The sequence below is a fragment of the Typopeltis vanoorti genome, chromosome 15 (genome assembly GCF_054136105.1).
Source record: "Typopeltis vanoorti isolate ZY-2024b chromosome 15, IOZ_Tvanoo_1.0, whole genome shotgun sequence".
Classification (NCBI taxonomy): Eukaryota; Metazoa; Arthropoda; class Arachnida; order Uropygi; family Thelyphonidae; genus Typopeltis; species Typopeltis vanoorti.
The window spans coordinates 33,782,756-33,809,284 of record NC_143563.1 but is presented as its reverse complement, the minus strand read 5'-3'; the positions used below and the strand labels follow the sequence as shown (position 1 = coordinate 33,809,284).

At 35.1% G+C, this 26,529-nt stretch overlaps 1 protein-coding gene across 2 annotated transcripts in view; it reads left to right on the top strand.

Annotated features, from left to right (window-relative positions):
* Positions 1-26,529, top strand: part of Naprt (nicotinate phosphoribosyltransferase) — a 282,374-nt gene that overhangs the window by 238,489 nt on the left and 17,356 nt on the right. For both annotated transcript variants that reach the window (XM_090404880.1, XM_090404881.1), the window contains exons 11-13: positions 6,174-6,276; positions 6,392-6,477; positions 19,064-19,135. In XM_090404880.1, coding sequence (XP_090261006.1) covers positions 6,174-6,276; positions 6,392-6,477; positions 19,064-19,135 — 261 coding nt within the window. The remainder of the gene's footprint in view (positions 1-6,173; positions 6,277-6,391; positions 6,478-19,063; positions 19,136-26,529) is intronic.

Here is a 26,529-nt window from a genome sequence, read left to right as displayed (position 1 = left end):
GCTTCGTATTTAGTGTTGAATACTATGGCTACTACTCCTTCTTTTCCCTGATTGTTATTGCCTAAATATAGCATTTTGTATTTATTGCTTAGAAAGATCTCACCAGTTTGTCTTTTTTATTTCAGTCATCTGTATTATGTCGAACTGGTACTTATCCAATTCCTCAGTCAGCTCCATTTCTTTGTCATTCAGGTTTGTTATGTTGATAGTACCAATCTTGAACTCTAGTGATATTGAGTTTGGGAGCATTTCAGGATTTGTTCCAGTAACTGACTTTTTGTTGTTCACCCTGGTTCCCTGATGAAAAAAATGGGGGGGGGGGGCCTTGTTTAACTGGGCAACGCCTTAGCCAGCATTAAATTCTGTCATGTTGTACTATCATTTTATTTGTGGTTTAAGTCAATAAGAATAAAATTTGGTCAGCTAAGTCCCAAATTGCCAGCCCATCCGCATTCGTTCAGTAACCAGTTTGATACCTAACAGGGTGCACCATGAGAAGGTTGAGGATTAGACATTAGGTCAGAAGCCTGGTCAGTTCTCTGCATTCCTTTAAATGCTTATGTGGAGGGCTCCTCTCAGTTATATAGCTTTGATCCTTAAACACCCCTCCCCCAACTTCAATAGTTTAGTTTTTAATCCTAATCATGAATACATATGGAGATATTTGTTATGTTGATGTTATCCTGTGGTAATATGTTGACTAGTAACTTATCTGTTATAATAATTCTTGTGGCCTCATAAGGTATTGCAGACTTGGTTATGGATAGTTTTCTAATTGTACCTGGGGAAAAAAAAAAAAAGTTTCATCTTATAATTTTAAGATGCACCGCTTTTAGCATTTCTTGTTATAAATGTGGGTGAAATGTCCTTTTTAGAGCACCTTAAGCAAAATGTATTCTACATTTAAAGCACAGTTTTTTTTTTAATATATATCTGACTCATGCACGAATGGTCACAAGACCTGTAGCAGATCAGTGCCATGTGTGGGCAAGAAGGAATCTGTTTGTTTTTTTTAACAACTGAAGGTTCTATTCTTTGCAGAAGGTTGTTTCAAAAAACAGAAGTAGATGGAATGAAAGAGGAGGCAGTGAAGTTGGTTTGGTGGTTTCAAGATGGACTCTAAAAGGGCGTTGGTTAGCAGTAACTCTTGTTCTAATGATTTTGGAGGAAAGTAAAGGAATAATAGTTGCCAGTTCCGCAGAGCATTCTTCATGAATATATCTATAGAGAGAGGTACAAGGCAGAAACTGAATGTCTGTGAGAGAGGGAGGGATCATTAATTAACCAGACTGCCCTCTTCTGAATGGAATCGAGCAATCCCAGAGGATTTTTGTGCACCAACTCAAATATGGGAGTAATATTCCATTGTTGTGTGGATTTGGAATTTGTATAGAGTTAGCAGCTGTGAAGGTATGAAGTAGTATCGTGTGCAAAAAAGTACACCAATTTTTTTTCCAGCTGCAGATGCGTAGTGTTGTAGTCTCAGAAGAGAAATCTGATCATGTTTGGATATCTGGGTATTATTGGAGGTAAGGGGGGGGGATGCAAGCTCTTTCTTGTGAGAGATCAGGCAAGATAGAGTTTTGGTAATATTGAAGTCTACAAGGTTGTCCTTGTCCCATTGAGATATGGCTAGGAGATTGGAGTTCAGGACATTGGTTATGGTGGATCTTGAGGATTCTAATACTTGAGCACTACAAGGTTTGTCAAATGAAAATGAGGAATAAGAATGGAGTGTACTATCATTGGCAGAGTTATGGAGAGGAATGGAAGTCTGTGTGAGCAGATCATTTATATACAAGAGGAAGAGAGTGGGTGAAAGGACCGTTTGCTAAGTAGGCCCTTGTGCGAAATCCAATCAAATGTTTTGAAATGTCAAGCACTATGTGAGTTTCTCTGAGTTTTTCCATGCTTGAGGTGAATGGTAAAAGCTGGAGGATGGCTGCAGATCACAAATGGCAGAAGATGTATTGCTGATCACTGGTTAGTTGGTAGGTCTCTAGGTGGTTTAGAAGTTGGTTGTTGATGACCTTCTCCATAATTTTAGAGAGAAAATAAGTGAGAGCAATTGGACAGTAGCTCATTGGTTGACTTTTATCACCTTTCTTAGGGATATGCTGGGTGTGGACCTGATTCCATGCTGCAGGGTAGATGCCATTTGAATAGGATAGATTGAACATAAACTTCACCAGGGTAGTGCTACGGGTTAGGTGTTAGTTCTGGGACACAAGTTTTTAACAATAGGTGGGATTCATGACTAGATGGCTTGTTTGTATTCAAGTTATTAAGGATGCTTTGTATTTCTTTCTGGCAGAAGACTATGAGTGATGTGGAGAGAGAGCAGTTCTTGATGGGAACTTTACCAAGGAATTTAAACAGAAAATACCTTAAGTCAACCTTGTCTTAAGGTGAGGTGGCTACAGTATCATCCAAATGTGAGAGTGGTGGAAACTTGGGTGGGCAAAAGTTGTGCCCAGTGGCATTGGCAAAGGACCAGAAGGCTTGACTGCCATTTGTACAGGAGGCAAGTTTGCAGCATTTGGCACTCTTAAAGTTTGATTTGGATTTGGTGATGATTCTTTTCAGCTTTTGTTTTGTTTTGGTCTTAAGTTATTCATGGTAAGTAGAGGTTTCTTTCCTTTACTACATTGGTACACTTTTTTTGAGAACCAAGGTTGGGATAGTGTCTGTGAATTTGGGACAGAATAAGGGATGGAGGCCTTCATTCCTGTGAGGATGATTTCTGTTATTCAGTCTGAGCAAGCAAGTGTTTGGATCAGAACTGAAGTGGTATTTGTTCGGACAATGGGAAGGAGGAATAGAAGTCAAAGAGGTCATCCAATTTGGCACTCTTGTAGTGCTGGACATAAGACTGAGAACTGGTGGGTGAAGTTTGTCCTATGGTAGAAGAGGCTTGTATAAAGTTGTGATCTGAGTTAAGAGGAGAAATGACATTCATGGTATACTTTGAAGGGGAGTTTGTTAGGAAGAGATCAAATGTGTGCAAATTGGAGGGGGGGGGAAGGTTGTCTTGTATTCTGTTAGGCCATTGCTAATGTCAAACACATTGGCATTCTTGCTTTCTTGATTGGCAAAACTAGAGAAGGGAAGCCAATTTAAGAATGACCTCCCTATTAAGATATTTTGACTGTAGAAAGTCGAGCCTTAGAGTGAGATAGTTGAAGAGGTCAGAGTGGTTAACAGAGTTTGGAGAGTGATAGAGACAGCGTATGAAAAGGCCAGGTTGGCTTGGGATGAATTTTGAGCCAAAGCAGATCAAATGGGGGGGGGGGGGAGTTGAGGTTTTGCAATCTCTGGCATGCTCTGTCAGTTCTGATGAACTCACAAGTGCCACTCTTGTTGCAGAAAGAACTGTGTAATGTGTTGTTTGGACAGTTGGGATGGACAATGGTTGTAGAGGTTGCAATTCTGGTTTAGATGACTGTAGGTGTGGTGGTGGTGCACATTTTTATATTGCTGTTTAGGCCATGGATGTTGAAGTGGATGCAGAAACTTTTGTAAGAGTTAATGTTGGTAGGTTTTTTTTTGGTTTCTTTTATGATTTTTTTTAAAACTTTTTTGTGAGAGAATTGTGATCCATTATATGTGAGAAAGAAGAAATAAAAAGGAAATGGGACTTGCAATGAGAGATGACAAGCTCACAAACATACCACTCGTGCAAAGGAAATTCAGTCTCCTATCCATACATGGTCTCAACAGTTTCCCCTGTAACCACAGTACTTGTTCTCCCTCTATCTGGAAAATAAGTGGCTGCAGGATTTGACACTAACTGATTGGCAAACCTCCAGATTTGTTATTAACTGGTTTGATCCTGTGCACTAACCAGCTGCCAGCTTGCGTAACAGTTTTACTGCTGTATCCTTCAATGGGGGAGGGCCTGGGTCCCCAACAGTATGTGAATGGCATGCCATTGGAGGTATTATGCCCTCCGCATGTGGGATGAAAGGGAAGGGACAGGAACTGGAACCCTTACTCTAATGACCAAACATGACTGCAGCCACTTCAGACCTCTAATAAGCAAGATGGAGATATTTCACTAGGCAATGAAAGACATCTAACACCTAGAGGTCTAGTTATCATTTCCAAGTTCACCAGAGCCCTGCTTGTGGAAACAGGCTTTACTGCAGGTAGGTGGGGATGACTTTACTGTGAGAAGTTATATATTGTGTATCGACAGCTCTTTAGTAGCCCAGAAATGACTAATTTTTTGTGTATATTGTATTTTTAATATACAGTCAGTCTGATTTTGTATAGTAAAAAACCTAAATAGGTAGCAACACTCATCATATTCTGTGTCTATAATGATAAGGAAACGTTGATATCTACATTAATGTTTGTCCTCATAATCCTTTACGTTGCCTTGATGGTAAATTTGTGAATAAATGTCTTTTTCATCTGCTCACCGATTTATAAGCTCTCACTGTAATAAACAATTTCTATAGAGATGACAGTGGTGGTTTGTTATAGTGAGTAGTTTGCTGTAGTGAATTTTCTGTAGAATAGCATTATGCTTATATTGCATCAGTTGGGCATTTTAATAGTTTATAGTGAGGGTTGACTGTACTTTCATTTGTTCGTTTAAATATTTTTGAGGTTCATTCAGTACAGTGTTACTGTATTGCACATATAATTTCATATTTTCCATTCTGGTACTAAAAATGGTCCCATTTAAATCAAAATTAATGTTTTTGATGAGATTATTCTGATATGTATACCCTTGAAGTGTGGGTGTCTTAATGCAGTTATGATTTGATGACTGTTCTCTGCTCAACAAGTTTCTTCCAGATTTGTCATTACTGATATTTACTGTTGGATTTCGATCTTTGAAGGTACTCCTCACTGCATCAGCATACCCATAACTGTGCTCTTTCTCTTTTGAAGACTAAAATTTTGACACATTTTAGTTTTCTTCTTTGTCATAATCCTCTTGTTACCTGTCAGATGTTGAGGGATTTATAACCATTGGCTTCATCTTCACACAAGATGGTCAATGCTTTGTCCATTGTCTGTATGTTTAAAAGTTGATTTGCTTACTTTGCAAGAGGAAAAATCCTGTTACCCTTATTTAAGACTGATTACTTAGCCTTGCCTGAAAAAGGCCCAATAAAATTCTTCTCAAAAACAGGATTTGAATTTAGACAAGTTTATGCATATTCATGGAAGAAACAGACACACAGAATAAGTATGTGTGGCAACACCATATTTATTTAAGTTTGAGGGAATATTATACAGCTGTGGCAGATTCCAAAGACATTATCTCAAATTTAAATCCATATCTGTTTTATTCCACTGAATATATTGATCCAAATCAATGACATTGGACATATTTTTTGGTTTAATCCAGACAAATATTGGCATTTCTTCTATTTTGTTGGAGTAGAAGATCCTATAGATGACAGGATGACCTGAAGTACAGTTTATTTTTGGAATATATTTTTTAAGAAGATGTGCTTTTTTCCCCCTTAGGTATCTAGGATGGCAGTGGATGTTGTGTTGTTGATGTATTAACACAAATGTAGGGTCGAGATGGGGGGGGGGGAATAGAGTTTTGTTGGGAAGGTTGTCGGCTAAGAAAGTGTTATGGATGTAGTTGATTTCAGTGGCGAGGTTGGTATGATGTGAACAGATCCATAACACTTTCTTAGCTGATGACTTCCTAACTGCTGATGCAGTTAGGAAGTCATCAGGATCATAATCAAATCATTAAAAATTAAGAAATCTAGATTGAATTTTGAATACTACTTTGCCTTTTTGAACAGTCATCTTATATGCTAATGAGCCAAAATGTTTTTTTTTTTTTTTATGTCAGTCATACCCACAAAAGTTTTAAAATATGGTAAATTCTAGTACACATGGTTGGACTAAGGTTAGATAATCTGAAAACCTGTTTTTGGTACTAAACATGCACTTTTTTTTTTAAAGCATTGGGTTTTCGGTAAGCAGAGTGGTTATCTCATACCAGCAACAAAGATTATCTCTAACCTTTCACATGCAACCATGTCAGTGAAATGCAAATTCCCAGCTTATTGGGTGGTAAGTGAAGACCAGTTGACATATGGAATTTCCATTGCAACAAGTTTTTCAAAATGCAGCAATATTGCAGTGTTATTTTAATTGACATCCTGTGATTTTAAGTTTTAATTTTTCTTCAGCTAGTTGAAGTAAATGAACAGCCTTGTATCAAACTAAGTTTAGATGTTGAAAAAGTTACTATACCTGGGAGGAAAGATGCATACAGACTATATGGGCATGATGGTAAGTAAAACTGTTTTTCTTTGAAAAGTTGAGCTATTACACAATGAAATTAATCGATTTGGTACCCATTTTGGTAAATTTGTAAATTCCTTTTTTTTTTCCCCTCTTAATATAGGTCATGCACTTATTGATTTACTGCAGAGAGAAAATGAACCACCTCCACAACCAGGAAAAAGAGTTCTCTGCCGTCATCCATTTCAGGTATTGCTATATGATCTTATTCTTTCATTCTTAAATTAATTCATACTGAATTCTATTTCATCACACAAAATTTTCATTTCCATAAGGTTTTTTAAATGGAGAACCCATCTATGAGAGGTTTGTCAACCTATAATATGCTAGTACCATTGATGGGCAAGAAAGAGCTTGTTTTTATTTGACTCGAAGAGCTTTGGATTGTATTCTTTTGGAAACACATGGTAGGAGACTATGGGAGAAAGTTCTGATAAACACCTAGAACAAAAATGATATTAAAGCATCTGATATAACCACAGGAAAGAACATATCTTAAAACCCTAAGTGAAGACCAGTCAACATATGGAATTTCCAATGCAACAAGTTTTTCAAAATGCAGCAATATTGCATTATTTTAACTGACATCCTGTGATTTCCTTGCATAGTTATTTTAACTGACATCCTAATTATTAATTATTAATTTTTGTTCTAGGTGTTTATCAGAATTTTCCAGATCCCCCCCCCCCAACACACACACTTGTAAGTAATGCGTAGAATGATGAAAAATTGTATATCAGCTGTCAGAAGAAAATTTAGGATTCACTACTACAGCAGTGAAGCATTCCACAAAAATTAAGTTATAAACAGGACGAAAAAATTTAAAGACTACTTCCATTATTCACGATTCTACGCATCACCCATTTCATTAACATTAAGCTATGATTGGAAGATCAGAGGTAAACAATGAGACTGTATTGTCTGTAGAATAAGCTTTACTAAGTATGAAAATCAGTAAGAGGCTACAGTAAAACTAGGTATATTCCTAGTTCACTCACAGAATTCTCAAAAAATATAAAGGAATAAATAAAATATTTTAAAAAATATTACATCAGCAAGCATATGTGAGCCAAGTCATTTAAATGCTGTTGGGCCATGCAAGATTTAGCTTTCTGCCATCATTTAATCATGAAGTTGATAGCATTTCATTGATTGACAGTTTACTGTTTAGAGCATATGTGGCCAGCAATGGGCCACATATGCTCTAAACAGTAAACTGTGGCCAGCAATGGGCCCGAGGGCCACACGCGGCCAGTAATGTGATTTTGTGCGGCCCAAGGCAGGATAAATACTATATTAAATTAGATGTATTATCAATTTAGCTATTAGTTTCGACCGCAGATTTTCTGATTGATATACTAGTTATATTCATTATTTCTGAGACGGAAAAAATTTATATTCTCAACACGGAATCAAAATTGCTTTAAAAAGATTACTCAATTTATAAAATCTACTGCTTCTCTGTGCGAATTGTAGTAGCGGGAGTGGTAGATTTCTATGTGCTCCAGAGTAACGCGTCTAAAAGTGTGCGACCTGTGATGCTACTATTCATCATATATTGACCCTCGTATAGAATGAAGTTGGCCAGCCACGCCTGGTTTAGAGTGATAAAGCAATATTTCATACCATTAACAAGGTTGACCACCATTTATTTGGAGGAAAGAGAAACCACATGAAATTTGATAATATGAAAGAGATTCTCCTAAAATAAACTTCTGAAAATTATGTACTGTTGGTCCATTATTTTGTAAAGGAGCTGTTGTGAATAATGAAAGTTAGTTGTGAACATACTGATGAAATTACTTTATTCCTGAACTGAGCGGATTGAGACTTCCATATACAATCTTTCAGCATGATGGGGGTGGGGGTGTCCTGCTACTTTGCCTGCAATGTTCAAGGATTTTTAAATGATATTTTTCTCAATAGATGGAGCAGAAGTGACCACAAAACTTCCCCCACTTATCTCCATTAGATTTTTTTTATAGATTTTTTCCTGTGAGAAAAAAGACAATGTTAAAGCTGACATAAAGTGTTGACGTGTCATCCCAGCACAATGTCAATGCTTTGTGCTGGGATGACCAATATAACCAGTTCTATAACTCAATGCTTTATATCCAAAATGATAGTGGATATCTTTTAAAGTAACATTCTTACAATTAAATATTTACTTCCTAATTAAATGCCTACTATTTATTTACTTCATTATTACTCATCATCTATACCAGCTTGTGTTTTTTTCCTTCCAGTATTCAGTTTCCTGTTCTTATTTCATTATTTTCAAAATCATATTACTATGAATTTAATGTTAAAATAATTGCAAAACTTGATGTGATATTAAGAATCTAATAGACAAACTTAAGTTGTCTATTAGATTCTCATCATCATTGAATTCCTGCCATGTACCCTCAACGGGTGTACAGGATATGATAGTACTACATGAAAAATTTACATCATTACTAACTTCCTATCTACAATTTTCCTCCAAATCAGTCTGTTACTTGTCAAAGACTCCAACATTATCAGATCTTATATTTCTATCATCTAAAGCACTTTTTACAATATCAATCACCGATATCTTGGTCTTCCTCTGAGTCGTTTTCCTGTCAACCTGGCAGAGAACACTTGTTTTGCTAATCTTTCCTCTCCCATTCTGTTCAAGTGACCATATCACCTGAGATTAGCTCTGCTAACGCATTCCTGGACTGACAATGTCAAGTTCTTTCCTAATATCCTCATTTTTAATATGATATTGCCATTGATGCCATATGTTCGTGCCCCCTGATCTTTCTTAGGACTCTCATATCTGCAGTCTCTAGTCTTTGGTCAAGTGTTTTATTTCTTTCCCAGCTCTCAGATCCATAAGTTAAAACTGGTTTGAACACTGTGTTGTATACAGCTAATTTAGTGTTCTGACTAATTTCTCTCTTATTCCTTATGAATTTATTCAGTTGACTTCCTACCATACCAGCTTTGTTGATTCTGTTGTCTATTTCCATATTTAATTTACCATCTTCACTAAAAATTGTGCCTAAGTAGCTGAAATGTTTTACTTGTTCCTGTGGAACAAGTAAAACAAGTTTCCATTCAAAACACAGTTGACATTTTCAACACTTCTGCCTATTTTCATTCTCTTTGTCTTTTTATTGCTGACCTTCATACTATATCTATTACAACAGTTATTCAATTTAGTCAGGGAATCTTGCAAACTTCTAGCGGATTTATTTAGAAGTATAACATCGTCCGCATAAAGCAAAGAGCTGACATTAACATCTCCAATTCTGATATCATGTTTAATACCACTTTCCTTCACAATGTGATCCATATAGATGATGAATAACATAGGTGATAATGTACATCCTTGTCTCACAACAGATTTAACATTAAACCATCTTCCAGTACTTCCTTCAATTCTAACTGCTGACTTGCAACTCAAATAAAGACTAAGTATTGTTTGATATAATGCCCCATTGACACCATATAACTGTAGTGTATTCAATAGCTTCTCTCTTGGGACCTTGTCGTATGCCTTTTTCAGATGGACAAAACTTAAATACAGATCTTTGTTATATTCCCATCCTTTCTCAACTAATTGTTGTGAAAGTGAAGATCTAATCCTGACAGCCTCTATTTGACCTGAATCCAGCTTGTTCTTCGCCAAGCTTTTCTTCCACAATTCTTCTCGATCGTTTCTCAAGTATACTTGCATAAATCTTACAGGAACACTCAGTAGGGAAATACCTCTGTAATTCTCACATTCAGTTTTATTTCCCTTTTTATATATGGGCACTATGAGAGCTCTACTATAATCATAGGGAATTTGTCCCTCTGTCCAGCCCTTCTGAATTATGCAGTGCAGCCATTGTAACACTTTTATACCTCCACACTTCGGCATTTCTGATCGAATAAATATCTACTCCTGCTGCCTTTCCACATTTCAAGCCTTTGATGGCTTTTCCTACTTCAAGTATGGATAAGTATTCCTTACTGCATGCCTGGTCAGTGTTTTTTACCACTGTACTATCACTGTTTGTTTCATTTAGCAATTTTTTGAAATAATTACTCCATACTTCAAGTATATCTTTTTCTCCTGTTTTCATGTCACCTTTATCATCTCTAACTCCTTTTACAGCACTCTTTCCTCCATTCCTAAGCTTCTTCAACAACCTCCAGAATATTTTGCCACCTTCTTGATATTTATTTTCTATATTCTTGCCAAAGTCCTCCCATGACTTTTGTTTAGCTAGTTTTACACAGTGTTTAGCATTCTTACGTTTATCTCTGTATTCTATAAGAGCACAAACTGACTTATTTGCCAGGCACTTTTGATATGCTTTCTTCTTTTCCTACACTGCCTCTTTAATTTCCTGTGTCCACCATGGAGTTCTGAATTTTTATCCTTACAGTCAACCTCCCCACATGCCTCTCTGGCTGTATCAATCAGGGTTTTCTTCAAGGTTTGGTTCCTGTTCATTTTTTCTTCAATAATCTTTGTGTATTTTAGTCTACAGTTCACATCTGAGAATTGCTCAACTTTTAATCGCTTTAAAACTTTCTTACACGTTCTTCTTTTCAAAATGAAATTCAATTTTATCCTGCTCAAGACTAAATAGTGATCACTTACAATTTCACATCCTCTGTACATTCTATTGTCCTGCACCCCAGTGGCGTATTTAGGTATAGGCCTGGGCCTAGACCGGCAAATTTTGAGCGGTGGTGGAAATTTCCGAGCTCTCATTTTTGTAATCATATTTATATTACGAATTTACAATATAAATAGGTTATGCATGTAAATCAACATGTTCATTAAATATGGGGGGGCAGCATTTTCTGCTGGCCTAGGGGTGGGAAATACCTAAATTCGCCACTGCCTGCACCAGGGAGAACACATTACTATCGACAATAACATAGTCAATGAGACTTTGCTTATTCCTTGCCACTTCTCTCCATGTAAATTTGTGCACATTTTTAAGTTGAAACATGGTGTTAGTAATAACTAGTTCATGTCCTGAGCAGAAATCCAGCAGGTATTTGCCATTATTATTAGCTTTGCTCTTTTCTTCAAATTTTCCCAAAATATTTTTGTTATGTCTGACAATCATTTCCTACTCTGCTATTTTGATCCCCAACAAGGACCAACTTTTCCTTTTTCATTGTGTCAGTTGCTTTCTTTAAGGCCTCAAAAAATTCCTCTACTTCTACCGTAGTAGAACCTTCTGTGGGACCATAGGCACAAATAAGTCTCATTCTCCATTCTGATATTTGCCCACATCACTCTACTTGATATTGCCTGCCATTCAAGAAGATTAGCCTTGTATTTAGTGTTGAATAGCTACTCCTCCTTTTCCCTGATTGTTATTGCATGAATATAGCATTTTGTATTTATTGTTTAGAAAGATCTCACCTTATCTTTTTTATTTCAGTCACCCATATTATGTCGAACTGGTACTTATCCAATTCCTCAGCCAGCTCCATTTCTTTGTCATTCAGGCTTCTTATGTTGATAGTACCGATCTTTAACTGTCGTGATGTTAAGTTTGGGTATGTGTTTTCAGATTTGTTCCAGTAGTTGACTTTTCGCTGTTTGCTCTGGTTCCCTGATGAAAACAACGGTGGCCTTGTTTAACCGGGCGATGCCCCAGCTGGCATATAATTCTGTCATGTTGTACCATCATTCTATATTTTGGTTTAAGCCAATAAGAATACAATTTGGTCTGCTAAATCCCAAATTGCCAGCCCATCCTCGTTCGTTCAGTATCCAAGTAGATACCTAACAGGGTAAACCACGAGAAGGTGAGGATTGGACATTAGGTCAGAAGCCCTGATTGGTTCTCCGCATTCCTTTAAAGGCTATGTGGAGGTCTCCAGTCAGTTATACAGCTTTGACCCTTAAGCACCCTATTAGATTCTTAATGTTATTAATAACTTATTTTTATGGTATTAACAACACCAAATGTACTAAGTATGAAAAAGATTGTTTATTAACTGGCTTATATTTCGCTAGATTTCAAACCAGCATCTTCAGAGCAGAAAGATATGTTCTGAAGATGCTGGTTTTGAAATCAGTTAATAAATTTTTTTTTTTTATAAAATAGTTCATTTGGTGTGGTTAATAGAGTTAAACAAAAGTTATGATTCATATTAAGAAATCTTTTTATTTCTTAATTCAGTTAATTCAATATAGCTGTTTATTTCATGAAAAGAAATATGTTCTTTTTAAGAAATAAACTGCTATGCTGAGTTTTTTATGCATCTTGTGTTATGGATAAACGTTGAAATGAGTTTGTCACTGAAATACTTTTATTCATGATCCTGTTTGTAAAAACTAGATCAGTTCAGTTTGAAAAAATCAGCAGTTACCTTTCTTACATGTTGTAATAGTGAAGGTAAAAGTTGGTGACACTAGGTAATCAGGTTTTTTTTTGTGTGTGTGGAGGGCCCTCAAAATTTTGTGGTGTCAACTGCAGTAGAGAATATTCTATGGTGAGTTCAGGGGTGGGGGTTGAAAGAGCAGCAGTAAAAAATTATTTATACTCTTCAGAATGAACTAGCTTAGAAAATAGCTGTGGATTTCCAATGCAGCCATGATCCTTTATGTGACATGCACTTTCATACATTTTTTTGTTATTTTTACTTTTTTAGATTTTTAGATTTATTTCTAAACTTTACTGAGAATAATTGAATGACTAGCGAACAAGTCTTGTTATAATTTTTCTTTCTCAGTAATTATTTTCCATGCTTTCTTTTGTGATAAGTTTTTCTTTTCTTTAGTCAGTAATAAACTCTAATGGAGTTACTTATATATATATAATCTTATTATATTTGTAATATTAAAATCACTTATTTATTAATTATTATAGTTTGTCTAACTCTTAATTATCTAATTTCATTAAAAGTCTAAAATTAATACTGAAAAGTATAAAAGACAACTATATCTAACTTTGACTCGTAAGTCAAATGGCCTCTAAATTTCCATCTTGATATGAATAAGGATAGCCATTGAATCTATAACCTCTTAGACAAGCTTTAAATTTCAAAATTAAGAAAAGAAGTAAATTTATCTTAGCTTCAAATACATAATTAATATTCATATAACAAAGATGGTGGGTGAACATTTTTAATCTGTGATTGTGTATTATTGCATTTGTATTTTTTTTATCTAATTCCTGATAGGAACCATCAGGGCACATACAGGATAATATGATAGTACTTCACGAAAAGGTTAGATTATTACTAACTTCTTATCAATAATATTCTTCTAAATTAAACTATTATCTGTCAAGACAGATCTTATATTTCTATCACATGAGATGCATCTCACTGTATCAATCCACCAGGCCTTGGTCTTCCTCTGGGTCTTTTTCCTGCCATTCTGGCAAAAAAAAAAAAAAAAATGTTTTACTAATCTTTCTTCTCCCATTTTATTTGACTGACTATACCATCTGAAATTAGCTCTGCTAACACATTTAGCAGAGCTAATGTCAACATCAAATTCTTTTCTAATATGATGCTGCCATCGATGTCATCTGTTCACTCTGAAAATCTTTCTCAGAACTCTCATATATGTGGCCCAGTTTTTGATCAGATATTTTATTTCTAACTCGACTCTCAGTTAAGTTAAAATTGTTTTGAATGCTGTCTTGTATATAGCTAGTTTAGTGTTTTGACTGATTTCTCTCTTATTCCATATAAATTTATTCAGTTGACTTCCTACCTTATCAGCTTTGCTAATTCTGTTGTCTATTTTCATATTTAATTTGCTATCTTCGCTAAAAATTGTGCTTAAATAGCTGAAGTGTTTTGTTTGTTCTGTAGGTTCTTCATTCAGGATTCAGTTGATATTTCAATGTTTCTGTCTTTTTATTGCTGATTTTTATATCAGATTTATTACAGCAGTTATTGAATAAATCCTGCAAACTTCTTTAACATCATCTCCATAAAGTAAAGCGCTGAGATTAATGTCTTCAATTTTGATATCAAGTTTAATACCCCTTTTCTTCACAATGTCATCCTGTAAAAATAATCATAATTTAAATCATGAATCTTTTTATAATTGTTTCTTTATTCTAATATATCATTAGTTTTGTTGGCTTCATAACACGTATATCAGCACTTACGATGTGCCCATTATTGATATTATTATTGTCAAAATGAAATGTAAAGCATTTGAAAATTGATGTATAGAATAGATTCTGATAGTTGAGTTATTACTTTCAATCTCTTTTTTTTATTGTAATTTAAAATTGTTATGTGTTAAGATATTTGTTGTGGTTTGTTGAAGACATTCTATTCTCGTTATGCTAACAGACAACATGTCAACCATTACATGTAACTTCTCACATGCTACTGACATGGAGTGTGCATGTTTACCAAGGAGATTGACAGGTGATTGACAGCTGACAGAGCATTCGGTATCAGAGTAATGAGGAAAACAAGTAGAGAGTTAATGGAAATTTGAGAACAGCAAAAATTAAGGATGTGTTTAAGTTTTACTTGACAGTTGGGAGAATATTGATACAAGATTCTGAAAAAGAATCGTAGAACTGTAAGCCTTTAAACTGGAGGAGTTAAGACTGCCAACAAGTATTTAGCAAAAAGAAGATACCACACTCAACGTTCTAATTGAATGTTCGACGAACCCAGAATGGAAAATTTCATCTTCTGTCTTTAGGTCACCAGATTACTATGGAAAAGGCAAATGGTGAAATTTGAAACTGTAAAGTGGCTTAACATGAAGAGCTCTACTTAGATCTGTTGTTTATGAAGTAGTAGAAGAAACTTCTTTCTCTGGTACAAAAATTAGTAAATTGTGCATCAAATTGAACTGCAAGAGGTAAGAGTATTTATAATCATGTGGAGGTTTCTGTGGTTAAGAAGCTCAGTTGAATTATTTCGGTTTTGTGACCACATTTTTATTAAAAAAGACTGTTTTTTTAAAACTAAACAAGTACTAAAAAACAAACCCGACAAGTTTTGTTAGTCTGACGACTAACATCTTCAGGGGTAAAGATAACTAACAATTTAAAGCACAAACTATAAGAAATTACGAAACAAACAAGCTCATTTGTTGGTATTATGAACATCAAATTGTTCATATTTGGTCTAATGTATTAAAACTAAGAACTTTTATTGTTAAAAGACCATAAGATTTAATGATTACAAATACAAAGAACCAACAAGTTTCACTAACCACTGTCTAGCATTTTCAAGGCTGTACTGGTGTGAAAACAAATGCATCAAGTTACATGAAAACATACACTTTAGTAACTGCTAGGCCGTTACATTTGATAATTCGTGTTTGATGGCGTGCATGTGTTTGAATGCTTCAGTCAGAATCCGGTACATGACCACGTGTTGTGTAGTTTTTCGCATATTGTAGTTCTGTTGAGCTGAGAGAATTGATGAGATATTTCCATATGTCTTTAAGAATAGCACCTTGATTTCTATTTAAATTATTGCCTGTGCATAACACCACTGCTGCTTCTTTGAAAGTTCTCTGTCTGTACTCATTCTCGATGTAAGGTATAGAACTGTTTTTATTCCAATCTATAACGTGATTTGATGTTGAGAAATGATGAGCTAAACCAGATTTGACGATTCTATTGTGATTGACATCCCCCACATGTTCCTTCTGTCTTATTTCAAAACTTCTAGAGGTCTGTCCAATGTAAGAAAGGCCACATGTGCATGGAATTTTGTATACTCCAGGAAATTTGAAGAAAGGTACCTCATCTTTGGGAGATCTTAAGACTTGTCTGATCATCGTAGTTGGTTTAAAAACTACTCTGATGTTATGAGCTTTTAACATTCTCGCCAATTTTGTGGATACTGAATTAATATATGGAATGACAGCTGTGGACACATATTGGGACTCCATTCTACATTGTTGGAGGTTGTCTTTAAAAAGCAATTTGTTTAAAATGTTAGAAGGGTATCCATTCAGATGATAGAGTGTTAGCTATTTGTGACAGTTCTCTCTGTACATCTACTTCTTTCGAAATAATTAAGGCTCTATTACGGAGCATATGAATGATGCTGTGTTTTTGTGAACTGTGATGGTTAGACGAATAATGTAGATATCTACCTATATCTGTGGGTTTCTTGTAAATGGACAGTTGGACATTGTTATCTTCTCTCCTCACCAGTATGTCAAGAAAGGGTAATTCTTTGTTCTTCTCCAGTTCCATAGTGAACTGGAGAAGAACAAAACTTGTTGGCTCTTTGTATTTGTAATCATTAAATCTTATGGTCTTTTAACAATAAAAGTTCTTAATATCAAAAAAGTTCGTTAAAAAACCGAATATCAGATCTATACAACTGTTAATACGTGTTAGCTGGAAACAATGCTATTTGATATCGCGTTCTGTGGTTCACTTTCACTCTGTCCGAGGTCTGAACTGGGTAACAAAAATCAAGGTTTGATTTTAAATCAAGTTTGGTCAGCATTTATCAAAAATTTACCCAGTTCAGACCTCGGACAGAGTGAAAGTGAACCACAGAACACGACATCAAATAGCATTGTTTCCAGCTAACACATATTAACGGTTGTATAGATCTGTTATTCGGTTTTTTAACGAACTTTTTTGATGTTCATAATACCAACAAATGAACTTGTTTTTTTCGTAATTTCTTATAGTTTGTGCTTTAAACTGTTAGTTATCTTTACTCACTGAAAAGACAAATGTTAGTCTGACGACTAACGAAACTTGTCGGGTTTGTTTTTTAGTACTTGTTTAGTTTTAAAAAACAGTCTTTTTTTAATAAAAATGTGGTCACAAAACTGAAATAATTCGATAGAGTATTTATAGTTCAGTGAGACAGGAGGAATAATGTCGTATGCTACATAAGGGTGATCAGCAAGGATCCAATGGAAAAGAAGAAATTTTTTATATTTTCAGAAATGGCCTAACAAGGAAACTACTCTGAACATTTTGTTGTTGTGAAAACAAGGTGTTTAGTCTGATAGATGTGATTACGTATATGTCGCACAATTCCAATAATAGAATGAGTCAGAGAATGGATGATTTTAATATTTTTAAATAAGGAAATTTCTAAAGTGTAGATTTATTTTAGAAATCTTTGAATCCAGTTAATTTTGTAGTTATTTATATAATTTTATTTAAAATGTATATACTTTTAGTTACATTAAATGTATATATTTTTTTATTTGGTCTTGAGGATTCTAAAATTCCAGATTCTAAAAGAAATAGTTAAAAGTCATTACACCAATTGGAATTGAACCTTTGTGTAATTAATAAGTACTCGGCGTAAAAGAATCTCTTTGGAGTATAAAAATCTGTTTACAGAGATAATATAAACAATGGTGCAGCTGACAGTTTTTTTAATAACAAACAGCTAAGTAGACATAATGATATTATAAACAATCCATTTAGATGATGAATAACAGTAGAGATCAATGTGCGCCATTGTCTCATACCTGATTTAACATCCAACCCTCTTCTTGTACCTCCTGTACAAGAAGAGGGTCGGATTACATGATGTAATGTCCCATTTACATGATATAACTGTAACATCTTGAACAGCTTTTTTCTTGGCACCTTGTTATATTCCCATGATTTCTCAACTATTTGTCTTAAAGTGGAAATCTGATCTTGACAACCTCTATTTAGCCTCAGTCCAGCTTCCTTTTCTCTAAGCTTTCCTTCCACAATTTTTAATTTTTTCTCAAGTATACTTGCATAAATCTTACCAGGAACATTCAGTAGGAAAATTTCTCTGTAGATCTGAATTATGCAGCTTTGTTACTGTAAAGCTTTTATACCTCCATATTTTAGTGTTTCTGATTGAATAACATCTACCCCAGCTGCCTTTCCATGTTTTATGTTTTTGATGGCTTTTTATACTTCAAGTATTGATATATATTTACCTGATTGCATTCTTCAATTGAGTGTTTCTGCTGTCACATCTTTGTTCATTTAGCAATCTTTCAAAGTAATTACTCCAGACATCAAGAATATCTTTATCTTCATTTTCATGTCACCTTTATCATCTCTGATTCCTTTTACAATGCTTTTTCCTCCATTTCTGAGCTTTTTCAATAGCCGCTAGAATATTTTCCCACCTTCCTGATATGTAAATTTGTATGTTCTTACCGAAGTCTTCCCATGACTTTTGCTTAGCTAGTTTTACACAGTGTTTTGCTTTCTTACATTTTTCTCTGTATAGCACAAGTGGACTTACTTTCTAGGAACTTTTGATGAGCTGTCTTCTTTTCCTTGACTGCCTCTTTTACTTCCTGAGTCCACTGTGGAGTTCTGATTTTTCCATCCTTGCAGACAACCTCACCACATGCTTCTCTGGCTGAATCAGTCAACATTTTCTTCTGTGTCTGTCACTGAATCTCCAAGGTTTGGTTTTCAAACTTTCATTTTTTTTTTTCTCCTTTTTTTGAATAATGTTTTCCTTGAATAATGTTTGTGCATTTGAGACTACAACTCACCTGTGAAAGATGCTCAACTCTGATTTGTTTCAAAACTTTCTTATTCTCTCTTCTTTTCAATATGAAATTAATTTTTATCTTGCTCAAAACTAAATGGTGATCACTTACAATTTCAAATTCTCTATATGCTCTTGTGTTCTGAATCAGCATGAAGATTGCATTCTTCATTCAGAGGCTATTAACAATAACATAGTCTTCTTATTTCTTGCATCTTCTCCCCATGTGAATTTGTGGACATGTTCCAACATTTTGTATTTTATTGATATGTTTATGTTTAAGCAGATCTATCCTTTGCTGATTTCTTTATTTTCTTCCTAGGAATCAAAGAGAGCATATGTTATGCCTTCCAAAGTAGAGGCATTGTATAGACTGTGGTGGAAAGATGGAAAGGTGGGAATTTTTTTTTTTTTAAATAATTTATTATATTGTAATTTCATATCATAATATCATAATTTCTTTCTTACATTTTTTTTCTCTGGAGTAATACGAAATATATGTACACTGCAAATTCTTCATGCTTTCAATGGGAACACAATTTGAGAGTGACTAGTCAGTGTGTGTGTGTGTGTGTGTGTGTGTGTGTGTGTGTCTGGAAAGAGAACTAAAGTAACCAAAAATTATCGGCTTGGAAATAAACAGCTGGCCTGGTTGACCAAGTGGTTAGCTTATCCACTCTCAACCAACAGGCTGCAGGTTTGAATCTCGTGAATATCATCATTTGGTTGAGATCACTGCTGCCTACCCTTCCCCATTTGTTCTGGCTAAGTGACTTGAAAAAGTTCTTTGTTTTGGTCTCCAGAGCAGGATTTCCAGACTATGTAAAACTGAATTTTTTTTTTTTTTTTATAAAATTAATAAAAATAATTAGAAAAAAAAAATCCTTTAGCCCACTCACAATACGAATGTACCATAGTGTACATGAATTGTGTGCCATTGTAATCATATGCTGTTAATTTTTCTTTATTATAAATGTCTTTATTTTTTTATTTTTTATTTTTTTTTAGGGGGTACTTAAGGGTCAAAACTGAGAGGAGACCTCCACATAGCCTTTAAAGGAATGTGGAGAACTGATCAGGGCTTCTGACTAATGTCCAATCCTCATGGTGCACCCTGTTGGGTATCTACCTGGATACTGAACGAACGAGAATGGGCTGGCAATTGGGATTTAGCTGACCAAATTGTATTCTTCTTGGCTTAAACCAATATACAAAATGATGGTACAACATGACAAAATTTCATGCCGACTGGGGCGTCGCCCGGTTAAACAAGGCCCCCATTGTTTTCTCCAGAGAACCAGGGTGAACAGCGAAAAATCAGCTACTGGAACAAATCTGAAAGCACACCCCAACTCAACATCACCTGAGTTAAAGATTGGTACTATCAACATAAGAAATGGAGCTAGCTGAGGAATTAGATAAGTACCAGATCGACATAATAGGGGTAACTGAAACAAAAAAGACAAAATCTGTTGAGATCTTTCTAAGCAATAAATACAAAATGTTATATTCAGGAAATGACAATCAAGGAAAAGAAGGAATGGCCATAGTATTCAACACAAAATACGAGGCAAATCTTCTTGAATGGCAGGCAGTCTCAAGTAGAGTGATGTGGACTAATATGAGAATGGGGAACTGGACAATGAGACTTATTTATGCCTATGATCCCACAGAAGGTTCTACTAAGGTAAAAGTGGAGGAATGTTTTGAGGCTTTAGAAAAAGCAACTGACACAATGAAAAAGGAAAAGTTGGTCCTTGTTGGGGATCTGAATAGCAGAGTAGGAAATGATTGTCAGACATACAAAAATATTTTGGGAAAATTTGGAGAAAAGAGCAACACTAATAATAATGGTAAATACCTGTTGGATTTCTGCTCAGGACATGGACTAGTTATTACTAACACCATGTTCCAACATAAAAATGTGCACAAATTCACATGGAGAGAAGAAGCAAGGAATAAGAAACTCTCATTGACTATGTTATTGTTGATAGTGATGTTTTCTCCCTGGTGCAGGACACCAGAGTGTACAGAATTTTTTGAAATTGGAAGTGATCACTATTTACTCTTGAGCAGGATAAAATTGAATTTCATATTGAAAAGAATAACATGTAAGAAAGTTTTAAAGCGAATAAAAGTTGAGCAGCTCTCAGATGTGAACTGTAGACTAAAATACACAAAGTTTATTGAAGAAAAAATAAAAGAGTTTGAGAACAGGAACCAAGCCTTGGAGATTCAGTGGCGAGCCTTGAAGGAAACCTTGATTGATTCAGCCAGAGAGGAATGTTGTGAGGTAGTCTGCAAGGATAGAAAAATCAGAACTCCATGGTGGACACAGGAAGTTAAAGAGGCAGTGAAAGAAAAGAAGAAAGCATATCAAAAGTTCCTGGCAAGTAAGTCAGCTTTTGCTCTTAGAGAATACAGAGACAAATGTAAGAAAACACTGTGTAAAACTAGCTAAACAAAAGTAATGGGAGGACTTTGGTAAGAACATAGAAAATAAATATCAAGAAGGTGGTAAGATATTCTGGAGGTTGTTGAAGAAGCTTAGAAATGGAGGAAAGAGTACTGTAAAAGGAGTTAGAGATGATAAAGGTGACATGAAAATGGGAGAAAAAGATTGAAGTAATTACTCCATACTTCAAGTATGGAGTAATTAATACGAAAAATTGCTAAATGAAACAAGCAGTGATAGCACAGTGGTAAAAAATACTCAACAGGCATACAGTCAGGAATACATATCCATACTTGAAGCTATCAAAGGCTTGCAATGGGGAAAGCCAGCAGGAGTAGATGATATTCCGCCAGAAATCCTGAAGTACGGTGGTATAAAAGTCTTACAGTGGCTGCACTGCATAGTTCAGAAAGCCTGGACAGAGGGACAAATTCCCGATGATTGGAGTAGAGCTCTAATATTACCCATATATAAAAAATGGAAATGAAATTGAATGTCAGAATTACAGAGGTATTTCTCTACTGAATGTTCCTGGCAAGATCTATACAAGTATACCTGAGAAACGGTTGAGAAGAATTGTGGAAGAAAAGCTTGGGGAAGAACAAGCTGGATTCGGGCCAAATAGAGGCTGTCAGGATCAGATCTTCACTTTACGACAAATAGTCGAGAAAGCATGGGAATATAACAAAGATCTGTATTTAAGTTTTGTCGATCTGGAAAAGGCATATGACAAGGTGCCAAGAGGGAAGCTGTTCAATGCGCTACAGTTATATGCTGTCAATGGGACATTATATCAAACAATACTTAGTCTTTATTTTAGTTGTAAGTCAGCAGTTAGAATTGAAGGAAGTACAGTAAGATGGTTTAATGTTAAATCTGTTGTGAGACAAGGATGTACATTATCGCCTCTATTATTCATTATCTATATGGATCACATTGTGAAGGAAAGTGGTATTAAACATGATATCAGAATTGAAGATGTTAATGTCAGCTCTTTGTTTTATGTGTACGATGTTATACCTCTAAATAAATCTGCTAGAAGTTTGCAAGATTCCCTGACTAAATTGAATAACTGTTGTAATAGATAGATATGATATGAAGGTCAGCATTAAAAAGACAAAGACAATGAAAATAGGTAGAATTGTTGAAAATGTCAACTGTGTTGTGCATGGGGAACCTGTGGAACAAGTAAAACATTTCAGCTACTCAGGCAAATTTTTAGTGAAGATGGTAAATTAAATATAGAAATAGACAACAGCATCAACAAAGCTGTTATGGTAGGAAGTCAATTGAATAAATTCATATGGAATAAGAGAGAAATTAGTCAGAACACTAAATTAGCTTTATACAAGACTGTGTTCAAACCAGTTTTAACTTATGGATCTGAGAGCTGGGTCAGAAGTAAAACACTTGACCAAAGACTAGAGACTGCAGATAAGATAGTCCTGAGAAAGATTAGAGGCATAAACAGATGGCATCAATGGCAATATCATATTAAAAACGAGGATATTAGGAAAGAACTTGACATTGTCAGCATCCAGGAATGCATTAGCAGAGCTAATCTCAGGTGGTATGATCACTTAAATAGAATGGGCGATGAAAGATTAGCAAAACAAGTGTTCTCTGCCAGGTTGGCAAGAAAACGACCCAGAGGAATACCAAGATATAGGTGGATTGATACGGTGCATAGTGCCTTAGACGATAGAAATAGACGATAAGATCTGATAATGTTTGAGTCTTGACAAGTAACAGACTGATTTGGAGGAAAATTATAGATAGGAAGTTAGTAATGATGTAAATTTTTCATGTAATACTATCATATCCTGTACATCCCTTGAGGGTACATGTCAGGAATTTGATGATGATGATGATTTTTTTTTATACCTTATATATATTTATTCTTAAAATATTTATCTTTATACTTTATTCTAATTAGCTGTATGTGCTTTCTCTCTCGTATCCTTTCTCACTTATTCTACTGCATATTATGTTTATCTACCCTTCACACTACGAGTCTTATGCCTAAGATACTAGAAAATTTATTTAATTTAGACTGTACTGCTAATATCATTTAATCAGCATAAAACTCAATAATACGGCTGGCAGATTTCTCTCTCTCACACAAATTCCTTCAATAAAACTTACACAAACAGTCGTGTCGATTCTTTTACTTAACTTTATGCCTTGGCCATCTCACTTAGTTTCCCGCTCAGAAGTCCGATTTATTTAGGAACAGTTCAGTTGTAAAAATAAACAATCAGGCAGCACTCCTTTAACAGAAAAATCAAAACACATTTTATTTAGATTACTATGAAATATACATGAATTAAACAATAGGGAGATTGGAAACTGTAACACATTTTAGGAATATTAGTCAAGTGAGTAATATTTATTGTCCTACTAGTTTCACCTATTTTTGCTATCGGCATCTTCAGGGATACAATTGGTAAGCGATATGAAGATAACAGACTAGGTTGTAACTGACAGTTTTAATTCATACAAAATTAGTACTGTGTGAGACAATACTCGTGTCTTGAGAACATGATTTATTTGTTACGAGACATAATGTAATTGGCGTGAAAGTTCATTTCTTTGATTTTTAGTGATCTGATTAAAGTTTTCCAAATTTCCGGTAGGATTAGATCTTCATCTCTCTGGAGATGTACAAGCGATAATAGATGCAACATGAATAAAAGTAAGATTGAAATGACTGAAGGTAATGTGGATAATGAGGTTATAGCGAGGAGAGAAATAGGCACTTATGCACAGTCCTTCACAATATGAGCTTGAGTGACTTGAAAAATGATTGACATGCGACAGCAGGAGAGAATGAAAATAAAATGAATGGGTAAAGTATGAAAGAGTGAGAAACTGGGAGTAAAGAGAAGGCATAGAGATTCAATGGTAAACGGTGTACTTTTATGAACATGCAGCATAAGCATGTTTCCCAGGTTTGAAGATCAAGGATGTTAGTGAAGATGTAAGTTTGTAGAGGGAAAAGGTGAAAGAATAGATTGTTTTGTCAGGTGCAAATGATTTGAAATTAAGAAATATGCTATGAGAGAAGATATGAAAAAGTTGCTAATAGAAGTGAAAAAGAAGAGTGAGGAAGTAAAAATGTGTCTGCTGCTTCAGTATGATAGGACTGAATTGAGAAGGGCCATGATTGTGAACAAGTCAATGAGAAGATTATGCAAGAGAGAATTGGTGTGTAGTTTATATATACATGGAGTGAATTTGATGGATTAAAGGACTTGGTATATGCCTGATAAACTGGATTTGAATGGTTTTGGAATTGGATGTTTGGAGAAAGTGTTGTTCATTGGTTTTGGAATTGGATGTTTGGAGAGAGTGTTGTTCATTAAGACAGAGCTGCAAAATCAGGAAAATTAGAAGTACTTGGTGAGTGAAGAGGTACAGTCAAGTGTGGATTCAGCCACCGCTGGGACAAATGAGTGTGCATACAGAAATTATTATCCAATGTTGAATGAGTTTCATAGTTTTCAAATGTGAATGGGTTGGTAATGACATTACAAAAGGGCAGCTGTGGGCTCAGGGGGATATTGAAATGCATGTATATGCAAATCAATTAAAGCAGACTGTTTTTGATATTGGTCATCTCAATTTGGCCAAAAATTGACATCGGTGAAACCTGGTTTCAATGGTAAAATTAAGAACCACAGAAAATGATATAGCTACAAGGATAAAATGTAAGTGCTATTTTATTTTCAGGGAGGATAGAGGGAATAAGACAGGAGGAGGAGGGGGGACATTGCTGATAATAGATTAAGTTCTTAAACTAATAAAAATAGAAGTTAAGAAGGATGTGAGATGATTCATTTGAGGCTATCTGGTGTAAGGTAGAGACCATTTAGACAGAATATATTGTTAGTTGCAGCTATAGCCAGGGTGTCTATTGGCAGATTAGCACACTAAGTATAGGCTGAGCAGTTATTATGGAAACTGCAACTATGGGACATTGATTGGAGGGAGGAAAGGGTGCATGGAATGTATACAGTTACTGAGGGGCAGTTACGTGAAACAGCATATCATGAAGGGGACTAAAGGTTTGAGAATGCTGGATCTAATAAGAGAATCAGATGATACATTACTAACCACAATAGACACGCTCTTCCTCTGATTGGGAAAATAACCATGCAGCCTTGTTCTGGGATGGTGCTAAACATATAGAATTCTCAGTCATAAAGTGTTTGTTGAAGTACAAAGCTGGTAATTAGGACAGACTTATAAGGATGCTGGAGCAGTGCCATGACTTAAGCTAAAAGGAAAGAATGTCAGTAGTGCATGGGAAGTGTTCAGGAATTGTTTGAGAGAAGCTTTATCATTCTACATGCTCAATCAGAAGGATAAACCAAGTGGATGAGTAGTGAAATAAAGCAGGAGCTGCAAAAAAAGAAAATGTGGAGGAAATATAAAGAAAAGGTGATCATCATACTTATGATCAGTGCAAAGTGCAGGCAAGAAAAGTGATTAGTATGGTAAGAAAGACTAAATCAGATTATGAAAGAAAATAAATTAGCTAAGCAGGCCAAAGTAAATCCAAAAGTTTTTTTTGCTATGTAGTGAGTAAGAGGGAAGAATGATTATGGAAAGATAATCATTGTTAATGGTAGGAAGGTTGCAGAAGAAGAAAAAATAGTTGACTTATTAAATGACCACTTTGCAAGGGCATATCATCCAGGTGAGATTCTGCAGTTGCTGATGTGAGGATTGTTGTCGAACTGGAAGTGTTCAGCATATTGAAAAATATCAGTGTAAATACATCAGTGGGATTAGATGGCATGTCGTCTTAGTATCTCAGGACTGGTGGCTAAAGGTAAAAACCAGTAAAATAGTGGAAGAATTGGTGAGGGACTAGAATTCAGAAATGGATTGATAACAGCAGGATTTTCTGTGATGATCAGCATGGATTTCCTAAAGGAAGAATTTGTTTAGCATTCTGTTTATTACAAGATGACAGGTGCATTTGACAAAGGAGTACATATAAGGTAATATATTTAGATTTTTCATAGTCTTTTTATAGATTGACACATGTTAAGTTGCTTACTTATCGTGTGAGGATGAGGTGATGGAATTAGATAATAGATTAGTAGGATGAATAGGTGATTGGCCATCAGGTATCAACAAGTTATGTATGAGTGAACAAGTTTCTTGATGAGCAAGCGATGTGCCCCAGGATCTGTTTTTGGAGGTTCTCAATATTTAACTTGTGTGCTAATGATATTGAGAGGTTTAAATGGAAATGATATAAATTTTGGAAAAGTATACATGGTATAGCAGATGCTGTGGCCCCCACGGGAGAATCCCAATAG